Raw genomic sequence first — 15,170 nt, 5'->3', positions numbered from 1 at the left:
TAAACAGCCACAGGCGACCAAAAGCATCTATTGATCTAAAATCCTATCAGTATATTAAATATTATAGGAAAAATGCTGTTTCTTAGCCTTCCAGTGGCATCAGATGTGCCTCATTTGGGCACCATTGTTTTCTCCAACATTGATTCATCAGTCAAACTCATGTAGTTTAACAAACTGATGAGTTAAATTGAAAAGTTACTTTTTCTTCAGTTTTCTCTGTTTTATATTATGGAATTCAAACAATAAATCAAATTTGATTTATATAGTGCCAAATCATAACAAAAGTTATCTCATGACACTTCACATATCAAGCAGGTCGAAACCAGACTCTAAGCCAATTTACAGAAACCCAACAGAATCCTCCAGGAGCAAACGCTTGTGACAGTGCCGAGGAAAAACTTCCTTTCAAATTCAAATTTACTCTGAGCTTTTACATATTGAGTACATTAAATATAGGAAAATATTTGATATTCACAAATATGATAAGGAATGGTGATAAATCACATAGGAAAGGGTAAATATAGAGAAAACAATGATTTGGAAATCCTCACAAAAGCAGATACAGGTCTTAAAGGGATAAAAGTATGCAACCAATGCAGAGCTTTACCTGCTAATTTTCAGGCCTTGTCCCTGGTTAGGCTTTAAAAAAACAACACTAAAACAAACAAAACCAACAGTATGACAGAACAACAGTAAAAACTACAAAGACTAAATGTTTGACTAAGTACATACACACTGACACAGATCAGGAAACAGTCAAATATAAGAAAAACAGGTGTCACTTACCAAAAAAAGGCAAAAACAAAGTGTTTAATTGGTTTAGTTTATTTCAGACATTCACTTATAACAACTGTGTAGACAGACACCCAGAGCAAAGGTAAGTTTATGTGCATGATAAAGTGTGTTATTATAAACAAATATAGTGTGTGGTGACAATAAACAAAAACAGGTTCATCAGTACTGACACACAAATGATGCATTTGTTCCCAGTACATTTGAGTCATTGAACTATCACCTTTATTTTACCTTAACACTTAGAAGAGTTGTCAACTGGTATGGAATGAAAGAGAAAGACTGAAATCAATAAGAGGACTATGTGTCACTCAACCACTGATACTCTAACATGGAACATATGAACAAAGCCACAGTTCATAGGTGTTTAAGTGGTAACTAAAAACAGTGAAGTTAAATGTTTGAAGAAGCAGAAGCAAATGAATCATTAAACACATTTGCTTACTGACAAGAACAGAACAACTCCTGGAACGTACCGAGCATCAGTGATTTATCACAAGTAAATATTTTCAGAGAGGAGTTTTCCTGTGTATCTTGAATGTTACTGGCATAATCATAATACATATATACAGCTTGTATAAGGAAAAATGATTGATAGGGCTGCATCATGAAGAGTATGTGGAATATAGATTGAGCCTATTAGTGCGAATGACACACAACCACACATGTTTCTTTCACTAACACTCACAGGACATGTGCAGTATATGAATACTGAGCAGCTATTCATCCACTGTGCAGAATGTTAACCTTCATCTGATAAGACCTTTGAAATCTGTGCCAAAACTCTAACACACACACACACACACACACACACACACACATAGACAGAGTACACAAACATCAAACACAAAGATCCGTGGCCAATGTTTATTGATCCCCAGGTCTATTTTTGCTCGTGGAAATCGGTGTAACATAAACCAGCCTTCTGCTGAATTTCAGCCAAAGGGAAGCAGCAACAACAATGTATATGTTAAAACGAGTTGTGTGTGCAGGAGATATGCACCACTGAGTTTACCTTCATGAATATGAGCGTGGCACACATATAGAAGAATTAAAGGGCAGTTCAGGGTCTTAAGTGAAGAACAGCTGTATGTGTTTTGCAGTGAGAATGCAAAGTGGCGTGCTTCAGCTGTTACCATAGTAACACCAGGGTTGAAGTGACACCTGTGTTTCAGTGATGGAAAGTAAATTAAAGTATGTGCATTCACTCAAAATCGATGCAGTATGTGACATCATCCACAGGAAGTTAGTCCAGCCAGGTATTATCCCTCAAAGACCTAAACAACAACAGCATTTACTGATCTAAAAGTGTTTAATAATTTCCGAACTGCTAATGCTATCAATACATTTAATAATTTGGGTAAAATGCAGTTTCTCCGCAGCATCAGAAGTGTCTTATTTGGATGTTCAGAGGCTCCGCAGGGAACATGGAAATACTGTCTTCTTCTGCAACTTTGATTCAGTAGAAAAGCAATATACAGAGTTACCCATAAAGTTGGAACAATGCTGTTTTCAGATACATTCCTCTTTTTATCCCTATTTACTAAGATCCAGGAAAGTAAAAGATTTGGCTTTTATGCATTAAATAATTGTCTCAGTTGGAAACAGCATAACATAACTGTTTTGTCAGACACATTTTTTTTTTGATATTATTAAATGTCAGCAATGGCATTTTTTGTTTGTTTGTTTTTTGATGAAGATCTTTTTACTGAAGTTTTCTCAATATAATACAAGTGCAGTGCTGAATGGTCGTTAAAGAAATCTTAAGTAAACATGGGTGTAAATTAAACGCAGCTAGCACCATAGAAAAACAAAACAAGCAAAAAAAAAGGCAAAGCAGAGCAAACAACAAACTACATAAAATAATTGTTTGTTTTTTTAAGGAAATCTGTGAAACTCTTGTCCCCTACAGAGGACAAAAATGCATTGCTGGGTCTCAAGAGGTTATACACATCAGTAGTCACCTTTGACCAAGTGCAATGATTACACACAGAGTCCCAGTTACACTTTATCTGTCAAGAATAAATTACTTTGTCACAGTCATTTCATAAGGTGTAAAAATATTGTATTCCAACTGTATGGGCAACGGTGTAGTTGACTTGTTTTTACATTCAGTTCATGATGTGCAGTATTGTGCAAAACTCTCAGTCCAACATTAGGTTTGTTGGTTTAGTAAAGTTATATTGGGCACATATATTCATTTCTCAGTCTCTGTATTAAAATCCAATCTGGATATATATGACATATGTACAGCAGTAAAAACAAAAATTTCATGGGAAAACAGCTTCTATAAACCAGACCGGTAGTATTTAATGTGTTTTGTTCAGAAAATATGAGCTTTATTGCATTGATTTCCTGATTTTGTTTATTCCAGGTTTCATTCAATACATGTCAAATGTTTCTGTTTGTGCTGCTTCTTGTCATGCGCATCATTTCTGTGTTTTCTTGTTGTATTTGAAGAAGAGAATGAGAAATAAATATGTATGCTCATTTCAACCCAAAGCTAAAGGTGGCCTATAACTTTTGCGTAGTACTGTACTTTGTTGAAAAAGTCAGTTTCTTTCTCTGTTCTTTTATGATAGCTTTTGAATTTACCCTGAGCCTCTATGGACATCTTTATGGTCATTAAATTAACCCATAAAAACTCAGTGCTTCTTTTGTGGCAGTTCCCAAATGAATTTTTTGCTCTATTTAACCTTTCTTAAGGGATTTATCACCATTTATTCCAATATTATGCTCAGTATTTTGCATTCTCAAGTGAAAATTGGTTTTTTTTCCCATATTTAATTTACTGCTCATGTAGCTGTTGATAAAAGCACAGATAAAAGGTGATTGTCACAATATCAGAAATGGAGAAAAAATAAGAAAACGTGACTTTTTCCAACAAAATCTATCATTAACTAATCATAACCCCAGTGTGTCCATCCACTGTCATTGATCCAACTCTATGGGTTGTACTGGTGAATCAATGTTTTAGAAGATGACAGTGTTTCCACGGTAACTACAGAGCCTCTGAACAAACAAAATAGGTCATATCCGATGACCATGAAAAGATGACACACTGCATTTTACACCAATTATTTACATGAATTAATAGGCTTAGTGGATCAGAAGTTATTAAACAGTAAAACGGTTTTGTTTGCCAGTTGTTGTTTGGGTTTTTATGGGTTAAATATAGGAAAAGACTTGGTTTCCACTGAAAAATGTAGAGGATAAAATAATAAATAGTGATAAATTACTTCAGAAAAGTTAGATGTAGGGAAATATAGATTTGGAAGTCACTACAACAAAAGTTCAAGGTCTTTAAGGGTCGAACAAAATAACTTCGGTATTGCTTCAGCTTGGAAGGATACAGTTGCAAATGCGGTCCACATTCCCCAGTTTTTGCATCATTTCAGGTCAGATCAGTGTGTTCAGATGGACTGCAGGTCAAAACTCCCCAGTCAGCTTTCTTTTCTGGAGTTGCTACAGTCACAAACTCCCCAGTGTTGTTTAATGTAGGCTAGTGACACACAGTTTGTTTCCTTTTTTGGAAGCCTGATCCAAAAATGTATTCAAAGGCTAAATGTGAAATTTAATAAAGCAGGACAGTTCAGTAGAGTTCAGTAATTTAAAGACTTAGGTTTAAGGTGTTGCTTTTTGACATTATTTATAGTTATTTTATCACATCAGATTTTGTTTTACTTAATAACGGTTTGTGTCAAAGTTTTTGCAAACTACTGGAATATCATACAGGTATATAAATGACCTAAATAATGACATAATATGAAGTTTGGGGGCCATAGCAGAAAAAATCATTAGTTTTCTCTGTTCTGTCTGCATCAGACAGATGATGCGCAGATGATGCATTCTCACAACATAGTGCCAAAACCAGTAGGAAAATGTTACAATTTAGACTCACATATGGTCAGTATAATGTATAAATTTTTATCTTTTATTCAGCGAGGAAGGTCCTTTCATTTAGATTTCTCCTACCAGGTAGCTCTGGTTGAGAATGGCAGGAACAAACAGTATAAAAATACATAACTTGCAAAGACAGCCTTAGAGTAAAATGAAGAAAGTAAAAACAAAACAGGCACATAGAGGTCATACCACCGATCTGCATAACTCATACCTATAATTCTCGCTTTCTGTCTCAGAATGAAAAACAGATTTTACAGATGAAAGAACAGATGAGAAAGAGAGAAAAGAAAAAGGAATCAAACAAGAACATAAATCTACAGATGTGAAGAAGAGCTGAAGGAGGAAAATCACTAACAGACAATGTCTTCTCTCCGACATGTAATAGCTTTGACTAACGTGAGATAAAAACACACACAAACCCAGAACTCCAGAACACAGCAGTCAGAGGGAAAGCTCAGCCGATCACCACAGATCAGTTCCATCCTCTGTTCAACTGCTTTCAGTTTCTACCATCAGGCCAAAGCTATAAAGTCCCTCTAACCAGCTTCTTTTGTTCCCATTGCCATAAATAATCAAAACAAACAATAATTTTTCCATTTGTATTTTGTTATATTTCATCACCTACTCAGTCATTCATTAATTAAATGAGTCAAATGCAGATTTTATGCTCATTTATAGTTTTATTCATGAATAAATCTTTTATTGTCTTTATACTGTCATCTGTGTTGTCTTGCTGTGTGTTTTATATATTGTTTTTAACCCTGTCATGCATAGCGATCACTCCATGGACAGCTATTCTACAGCTGCTCTATTGTATATTCATGGTTTTTGTTGTTTTATTTTCATATCAGCCAACACAGTGGACACTTTTGCACCATCTCATACACTGCAGTTCACACAGTTACTGTAACTTTGCTGCTCTTGCTGAACCTTATCTGCAGTAACATGTTTGAGTGTAAATCAATTGCTAGATGTTTTTAAACTGTAATTAACAGTTTTCTTAAGCAAAAATTTTATTTATTTTTAAAAAAATATTATCTCCATGAAGTGAATAATAACTGGTATTAGAGTAAGTTAAAATGTGAGAAAACATCAGATTTGCTGCATTAAAAATGTTTTAATTTCATAGTTTTCACACAGTATATCACTTTCTGTTATTGCGTTTTAAATACATGTTTCTTTACTTCAAAAATTAAATGCATGATGCCCAGCTGAGTGGACATTTTTGTAACTCCATAAAAAATAGGTTCATAAAAAAATTCAATCACCCTGGCTTTTCCATGCCAAAAGAGGAATAAAAACACTCTTGAAAAAAATCTTGACTAAGGTTCTCATAATTCATGCATCAAAGGGTTAATATATTGTGAATGGGTCACGTTGAAGATGATTTTCTGTCACAACAGATAATAAAGTACATTTGTCTTTCTTTTGGACAGGATTTCCGGTGACATAGCTAGTATTGTGCTTCTATGTATCAACCAACAGAATGGAGTGTCTTAACTATACATCAGAGTTAAAAACAGTGTGTTGGCCCCAGCTGTAATTTTAACCTCCACAGTGAGGTAACACAGAACACAGACGTTGGACCATAAAACTCTTAACGCCCAGTGTGAAGGTTCACAAACCTCCCACTCAGCATACACCAGTAGGATGTGGTTTATGAGTCAGAAAATAAGAAGCAGCAGCACCTGCTCTCAGTCAAGGTGACATTAACTCATTACAACTGATTTGCTGTCAGCCATGTGAACTTCTGAGCATTTTTACACTCTAGTGAAAGACCTGGACAGTCAAAATTGTGAAGAGGAGAAGTAATGTCATCTTTGGACTTCATTCTTTGTGTTTTTACCACCCTTCTCTCATAGCCCAGTGGGTGCCACTCACAGCAGTGGTAACATCTCACTGTGTCAACATCTGCACGATGAGGCAACAGGGAGTCCCACTGCTCAGTGTGAGCACATTAAAAGTTTTAGTAATACTTTATCTGGAAAGTCCCACTGAGCTTCTGGATAGCTTAAAAGCTAGGATTCAACATTTGTTCTGCCTGTAGAACCCTTTATAGGGCATTTATAGAAATACTGTGAAATTCAATTTTTCAACCATAGTGTGTTATTGGAGGAGATAAAAAGACTTTATTACTTTTGTTAAATTTTTCCCCCAAAAATGTATTGTCATGTAGAAAATCAAGGTCACTAAAGTTACCATATTTGGTTCCTTGCCCATAAGTGGCAAAAAAAAATAAAAAAATCTACAAAGTATGTATAAAAATACAAGAAAAACACATGTAAGGTGAAAAGAACATGTATTTTACAACATTAGAACATCACTTTTAGGACATTACAACATCATAAGCGTTGATACAGACACCTGTCAACATTCACATTATCGCTCTGAACATCATTACTTACATTAGATAGATAGATAGATAGATAGATAGATAGATAGATAGATAGATAGATAGATAGATAGATAGATAGATAGATAGATAGATAGATAGATAGATAGATAGATAGATAGATAGATAGATAGATAGATAGATAGATAGATAGATCGCTTTATTAAGCCCCAAATGGGGAAATTAAAGTGCCATGGACTCATAACACTTATCACACAGTACAAAAACACATCATCATTATGGACTCTGCTACAGACCCTTGTAACATCAGTGCAACAGCCCAAGAGCAGTTTCAAATAAAGTTCTCATTATAAAAATGCACAACAGCAGGAACAGAAGAGCACTGGGGCATCAGCATTATGTATTTTTCATATATACCTTGTGGAAGTACCATAACTTCATGGTACCTAACAAAGCAGGTACACTCACTGTTCATGCAGAGGTGGACCTTACAGACCCTGTAGACCACATTTGACATGAGATTGTTGCCTCATTGTCCTCACTGGAACTTTTGCTGTCACTGTCTTGTAATGTGTGCGAAACTTAACAAAAAAAATAGTCACTTGCCCAATAAAGGGTTAGTTATCACATACTCTAGGGCAGAGCTTTGGAAATTAGAACTGTTATTACTACTGTGAAGACTTATTGCTATAGTGACATGGTGTTGAAATATTTTCTGTCTCTTCTTCACTGATCTTGATGCAGCCATACTGCATTTCATTTGGGGGTTGTAAAAACCAGATGCTTTGCTGAATCCCAGTCTCTTAGCAGTGACTCTGTCATTGAGAGGGAGGACCGTTTTGTGGTTCAAAATGTGGAAGTACAAAGAGCAATTCATACTGACACTGAATTCACCAGCACCAGCAGCACTATGAAACTCCAGACCATGATGTGAATTCACTGGAGGCCTCCTGACATAATGTTATTAGTTCTGGTGAACACCATGTTGAATTTCAGCCGTATTTCTTTATTAGGTTTTGAAATGCTGGGGCTCTGAAAACATGGAATGATCCTGATTTCACAGTAAAACCTGGTACAGATAAAGATGCTAAGTTCAAGAAGTCATTTGTATTAAACTATTCATGATATAAATATGACATTTTCAGAGGTAGATGATATCTTAAAGATCCAGAGTTACATATTCGTCACATCATAGCTTGAAAATTGTTAAAATTGTAAAATAATTTAAAATAAATTGTTAAAAAGAAAAAACTTGTTTGTACATCAAAGCAATGATGGCATGGTGTATCTCTATTTCACATTTTAATGTTTATTTCTCATGTTCTAGCACTATTGTGGTGACTAAAATTTTTCTAAAATAAATTAAATTTATTGGTTAATGAGGCATTAAAAATAAAAACAAAAATCACACTTATATTACAAATGCATATTGCTCATGTATGAAAGATCTACCAAAAACCAAAAAAGAGCATGTCAGTGTTAATATATGCACAGCCTGGGCAAAAAACAAACCACAAATATTTTGTTGGGCTGCCTTTGGCTTTGATTATTTCATGCACTTGCTGCAGCATTATATTAATAAGCTTATGCAACATCACAACATTTATTTCTGTCCATAGATGCATTAATTTTGCATCGAGATCTTGTACTAATGATGGGAGGATGGTACTGCAGAGTGAATCTCAATGTGGGTAAGACTGGATTCTGTGGTGGCCATCAGATGGTATCATGAAACATGTAACATGATGTCAGCACAAGTTGCAACACATTCACTTTAGTTTCCACTGTTTGCAGAAATCCTATCTGTATTTCATGTATGTTTTGCTGAGTAGCAGTTTAATACATTCCAGGCCAGTGTCTCTAAAGCACCTAGTCGGACAGTAAGAGCAAAATCACAAAAGCAAAAGTTGGATTTGATGCACATGATAATGCTGTCAAAAGTATTTCATCTTCCAACACTGTACATTCTATGGAACACTGCTGACTTTTTAAAATTTTCATTCTTGAATAGTGAGGAAAAAAATAACTCATATTTTTCACAAGTGAACTGAAATCCATTGCACATTACTTATTCACTTCTAAAATGTAAATGTGAAATGTTACAAATAATTTCTTCTGGTGGATTATGCAAACAATGAAATGAACGAACTGTGGATGTGTGATCTTTTGATAAGATTCTCTAAGGCATTACTCTCCTAACAGTGCATTATTAAAGAGAAATTAGTTATTTAAGTGTTCTCTGAGTAAAACATTCCCTCTTTTCTCAGTCTCCGCTTGTTATTAACAGAAGGCTGCCATCAAGGGCATCTCATGTATGGACATTTCTTTGGTTACCATGGCAGCACCTGACATGATGAAGTTGTTAAAACAAAAGTCATACTTATATTATCCTCTCATGAACATCTGGTGCTCAGCGGTGTCACTTGTTTGACATTCTCTCATTATCAACAGACTGTAGCAGAATTAATTCATACAGGTGCACCATGTATGTGTAAATAAGAGAAAGGATTTTAATGTCACCACTCAGCGGCAAATTTTCAGTTTTAATGTCATGCACTTTCTACAGTTGACTGTTTTGGATCGACATCACCTCTTCTGTCTTATCTCGATGCAGCAGCTCTCACTCAGTAAACAGATAAAAAGTAAAACTCATTAGTGGAGTGTAATTTATTGGTAGTTAACAACATAATAGATAACAGAACTGTAAAAAAAAAAAAAAAAAAAGTTTAATTCTGCTGGTTACATGATCACTGTAAGGAATGAAGGTTTGTCCTGCATTATGTTTCTCGTTCCATAGCTGCATCTGGAGTCAGAGCTTAGAAATTTACATCTGCTGGACAAACATCATATTTAGACACGAGGTTGTTGACTCAGTCGCGTGTATGCACATGATTCATACTGTAACCTGATAAGACCACATCTGCCATCTGCCATTGTTGGATGATTTCTGTATTTATTCACCTGTCTAGTGCCAGGCTAATCATTCAGTTTTTCAATTTTTAATGTTCATTTGAGTCTTCTGTCCAGTGAAGTCCGTTTTGTAACATTAAACTGCATCACAAACTGCTGGTGATGTTTGCTACAAAGGCAGCTCTAACACAAACATAAACTGGATATATTATGGTTTGTTAGTAGGAATTCATTATGGGGATAAAACAAGAAATCATAAATTCTTAAATCATTAAGCAAATGTACAAAACAAGTGTTCACATTTATGATCGACATGTCAATGTCATGAGAGTATTTCTGTATTACAATCACTGGAAATGCAGATACTCTTACAAACAAAGTATATTTAATAACCTGTAAGTGTGCAAATCATCCAAACCATTCTTTTTTTTTTTTTTTTAACCCCTGGACACAAATAGACAAAATGTTTCGTACTATTACAAGAAGAGTATTGTTAAACAATACCAAAAACCCCTGATGGTAAAAGGCAGTTTTCCACCATCAGTGTAATAAATTCATGTTGGTGGTGCCTGTATATACAGTATAAAACACTGGGGAGAATTTAACAGCAAAAACAGTTCTTTAATCGAATGTCTTCTCCCAGTTAACACATTGTCAAGACCGAATGCTTGCTGTAAGAGGTGAAATTCTTCCCCCATCTGCAGGTTCAGCTGCCACCACACTGACCATTCAACTGGTGGTGTGGAAGAAGTAAGAGCTTTGTAAAATGTGTTTTTTCCCGGTACAAAACGATTGATATAGCTTAAAACATGTTCTTCCAGAAGTTGGTGACCTCTCGGCCTACAGCTGCTGTTTCTTCTTTGCTGGTTTAATGGGGCTGATTTCTTCCTCCTCATCTTCCTCCTCGTCTTCATCCTCATCTGAAAGATCTGACTCTTCCATCTGTGAGGCTGCAAGAGGACAGAAGATGGTGAAAATGTTAAATCCCTGCTTTAGAATAAACACTGGTATTTTACTTATAAAGCCAAAAAGGTCATGATTTAATCTGCTCTCCCTGGACACCTCACACATAAGAAAAATACAGAAGAGCAAAGAAAGAAATGCGTGTGATCCTCAGCAAGAGGTTTCCCTGCAGTGTGGATACAGGGACAATTTAAACAAGTCTTATCTTCTTGTAAAATTTCTGTTCAAGGTCGAACATTTTATCCCACAAAATCACTTACACATTGGATAGAATGTGTTTACATTAGTTTCCACGTTAGTACATTTTTCCCCATCTGAAAAGTAGTATGGGGCGGCAAACCATTACCTTTCATAGATGAAGAAAGGGCATCTAAAATGTAACTTAAAAACACATTTCAATATTAATCTTGAGATTTCTAACTTGCCACCAATCAGTAAACAGTTGACAAGCAGAGACACGCCTAAGAAGTTGTGAAAGGGTGACATTTTAGCATTTTTGCTTGTAAAGGACCTGTATGTAAAGTAGAATTATTAGTCATTTATCTATGTGGTTGTATAGATGGCGAAAAGACCTTCTAAAAAATAATTTTGTGCCAGTTATTTATTTATTTATGTATTTTTTTTTTGGGGGGGGGGGGCAGCTGTTTAGTATCAAGTTCGCTGTATGTGTCATTATCATAATTAATCAGATCAATGAGGGGGAAAAAACATTCTTTAAAGCATTTTTTCTGTTGATCTACTACCCACTTATCATACTGAGAAATAGGTTAAATTAAGACTGGATATTAAGACAAAAAAATATATAATTTTTGTGGTAAGCATGATTCATGGTTTTAGTCATCGTTTTTGTCTTTCTGCATGACTCAAAAATAGTTTTACTAAAACTATACACCATATGTATAAAAACAGTGAAAAAAAAAAAGCAACAGCAGCTCTTGTGTGGGTGTCAACATATATTATAGGTCAACTATAAAAATAGATGAGAATAAAACTGGTAAACAATGAATGAAGAGTCATTCACAGTATTTTCATAAAGTAAAAACTTGAATAATTTGCTTTAATAACTTGGCTTATGTCACTGTGTCCACCCATAGACTACCATTGGCAATGTCTTATTTATGAGTATCATATTTCTATCTCCATTATATCTTTAAAACTACATCAGTCAGGAAATTACAGGTAGTTACAGTCTGCAGTCCTGAGATTTAAAGGTTCACAATGAACTGGGAAAGAACAAATTTATATCCACTGCCCGTTCTGCTTGGAACAACCTGAAATAATGACCTAAAACTTCAGGAGCTGGTCTTTTTACATCTTCAAAGTGATGTCAAAACTTTTTGCTGTAGATTTTATGCCTGATTCAGCTGTATATTGGACATTTTCTGACATCTATTTCATTATGTTGTAATTTCTTTATTGTTACATAATCTCTATGATGTGTGTGTTTGGTTGTAGCCCTCTCTCAACCCTACTAAGTGTGTTAACTGTGCTGCAGCCTTCCTGGCTAAATAAAGGGTACATAAAAATACAACAGTATGAAGTTTAAAAGTAGAAGTATTGTTACCAATGAGATGAAGCCCACTGACAGTCACTGGACCCGTGCCTGCCTTCAGCCGGATGGTCACTGGGGCTTTCAGCTCAAACTCTCCCAAACTCACCTGAGAAAAGGATGGAGAAGTGAAAATGCATTCTTGACTAATGTATATTATATATAAATATATCTTAAAAGTTTCATGTGTCTGACTCCTACAGCACCTACATTGCTGCTCATCTCTTTTATTATGTTCTGTGTAACCACTGATGTCATAGGTGTATACATTGTTGTATCTAATGTAAGTGTATGTTTCTTCACATATGACACCTATTGCGGTGTCCTGGTAGAGGAATCTTTCCTTTGTGGATCTTTCTGAAGTTGTGTCTGTCTTTTCCCAAATCCTACCTTTTTAGGGGGATTTTTTTAAATTAACCCTTTAACCCCTGATGTGTCTGTGGCGAGCATTCTGAAAATATGATTTATTTTAAATATTCATAAAATTTCAACCGTTTGCTCAATAGGAAAAACTTCAGAATGTCCTGAGAGAATAGACCTATTCTCTCCATAGACATCTGAGCATACTCAGTGAACTCCCTGCCTGGAATGGTCGGTGGGGGTAAAATACAGAGCAGTGAGTGAGGGCGACTCAATATAAAAATAGACAGTTTGGGCTTTTTCTACACCATTTTCCTTGTTTTTTGTTTTACTGTTATTTGCAATGTTCTGTTAATTTTCCTTTATTTTTACCTCCGCCAAGGAGGTTATGTTTTTGTCGGCATTGGTTTGTCTATTTGTGTGCAAGATAACTCAAAAAGTTATGGACGGATTTGGATGAAAATTTCAGGAAATGTTGATACTGGCACAAGAAACAAATGATTAAATTTTGGTGGTGATTGGTTGGGCCATGGGGGCCCACTGATCTGCCTTGGCGGAGGTCTGCACTCTGCCGCCCCCACCCCCGATCACCACCAAAATTTAATCATTTGTTCCTTGTGCCAGTATCAACATTTCCTGAAATTTTCATCCAAATCCAGGGCACTGAGCTGCCTTGGCGGAGGTCTGTGCTCTCCGAGTGCTTCTAGTTTACTCTGTTTGTTTTTCAGAGTTGTGACCGTGTAGCTGCTTTTTGGAGTTCAACCACACGCCAAAAAACAGCTGGACTGATTTAGAAACAAAGAGCCCCAAAACAAAAACTACTGGACCAAAATTCAAATTCTTGTTGTTCAGTGTGTTTCATTTCACAGTTCATGTTAAACATCCTAAATCTCTTATTGATGTACATTCTGAGTGCCTTATTTAGTAAAAACCTGTTAAACTTCAATTCCTCACTTTGTCTTTTTCTGTTTTTCCACCCTGTTTTGACCCTAAAATACACAGAAAAACAAAACCACTGTGGCTTCAGTGGATCTCTACACAAGTTAATGTTTCTGACTATTTTACTGCCATTTCCACACTGAAGAAAAATATGTTTGATGAATCAGAGCTTCTTTATGAACTGAAAACAGGAAAATTAGACAAAATAAATGCATTATTGCAGAGTCTGGGAATGGATGGTATATTGGGTGGATTGTGAGGCTCATTTAGGCACATTTGTGATACTGGCTGACAGGCTTAAAACCTGACGTACCATGGGCAGACAGCTGATGTGAAGGTTGGCAATGGGTACTGAGATGGTCTTTCCTTGGTGGTTCATGGCCGTGACCTCCACCACATTGCTCTCCTCCTTAGCACCTTCTCCGAGACACACCTGCAGATATTCAATGAATTCACACACTGTTTGCTACCAGATGTAAATGAAAAGCTTGGTGGTTTATGTTGTCACTCCATTAGCATATGAATTTTACAGCCCTTGATACTTTAATGCCATGTTTGCCTGTAAGCAAGACTTGTGTATTTTCAAAGAGTGTTTCTGCAGATACTGTACATACTGTTCTGAGTTCAAGGAAATGCTCCAGATCCTCCTCTTCTTCATCCCCTTGAAAAGTGTAGAAAGGTACTTTAGAGGACAGCTCGCAACCTGGGAGAAACACACATAGCACGATCAGTTCTGCCTTTTGATTTAAGATGCACGGATTCGCAAGCTGACACTAGAAACACCCATTATTCTGTTTCACAGTGGGAACATCACAGACAAACCCACGTGTGCGCCATGGAGCCGCACTGATAAACTGCATTAAAAATGTCTCTTACTGAACAAGAAGCTCTCCAACTTTGATTGACCAGGTAGTGCGACATCCGAGGACTCCTCTTCTTGGAAAGACATCTTGTCAGGGAACAAATTACGGCTGGGCTGTAGAAATTGTAGCTAAATAAGCCCACCACGAAACATAAGAGGTTCGTCGCCAGGTAAGTACGTACGCTTACGTCATCACCCGGCGACCATGATTTTTTTTTTTTTTTTTATACCGTATCGTAGTTTACACAAACATCACGTCTGCTAATCTAACGTTTTAGGCCTTATATAGTAAATGTATTGCTTTTTTAACTTTGTAAAATTCACCATGTAATGTGCGTAAACAGCCGCAAATTATGCATTTCATAAGCAACTAGAAACTACTTCCAACTGTCCTGCTATCACCATGACAACACCACCTGCTGATGGAAGTCATGTAGTGAAAGCTCAGTCTATTCAATACCATTATGAACATATTAATTTTTTCCTTATTTAACCCACATACTGAATTAATAAACCATCTGGTACACATAGCCTGCTTT

The 15,170-nt window shown here is 36.0% G+C and overlaps 1 protein-coding gene across 1 annotated transcript; it reads right to left on the bottom strand.

Annotated features, from left to right (window-relative positions):
• Positions 1-10,354: 10,354 nt before the first annotated feature.
• npm3 (nucleophosmin/nucleoplasmin, 3) lies at positions 10,355-14,804 on the bottom strand. The gene is made up of 5 exons (XM_030155605.1): positions 14,646-14,804; positions 14,384-14,472; positions 14,083-14,202; positions 12,486-12,579; positions 10,355-10,908 (listed from the first exon to the last, which is right to left on the bottom strand). The coding sequence occupies exons 1-5, from the start codon at positions 14,716-14,718 to the stop codon at positions 10,799-10,801; spliced, it is 486 nt and encodes a 161-aa protein (XP_030011465.1). The 5' UTR covers positions 14,719-14,804; the 3' UTR covers positions 10,355-10,798.
• Between the last annotated feature and the right edge of the window lie 366 nt (positions 14,805-15,170).

Source organism: Sphaeramia orbicularis, chromosome 15 (assembly GCF_902148855.1).
Source record: "Sphaeramia orbicularis chromosome 15, fSphaOr1.1, whole genome shotgun sequence".
NCBI classification, from domain to species: domain Eukaryota; kingdom Metazoa; phylum Chordata; class Actinopteri; order Kurtiformes; family Apogonidae; genus Sphaeramia; species Sphaeramia orbicularis.
This window is presented reverse-complemented; position numbering and strand designations above follow the sequence as displayed.

Excerpts from the sequence above, each read along its gene's own strand:
- npm3 (XM_030155605.1), bottom strand. The coding sequence starts at position 14,718 with ATGTCTTTCCAAGAAGAGGAGTCCTCGGATGTCGCACTACCTGGTCAA. Across the intron at positions 14,203-14,383 it reads ATTTCCTTGAACTCAGAACA|GTGTGTCTCGGAGAAGGTGC; the intron begins GTATGTACAGTA and ends GAATATCTGCAG. Across the intron at positions 10,909-12,485 it reads CAGTGGGCTTCATCTCATTG|CCTCACAGATGGAAGAGTCA; the intron begins GTAACAATACTT and ends GTCCTCTTGCAG.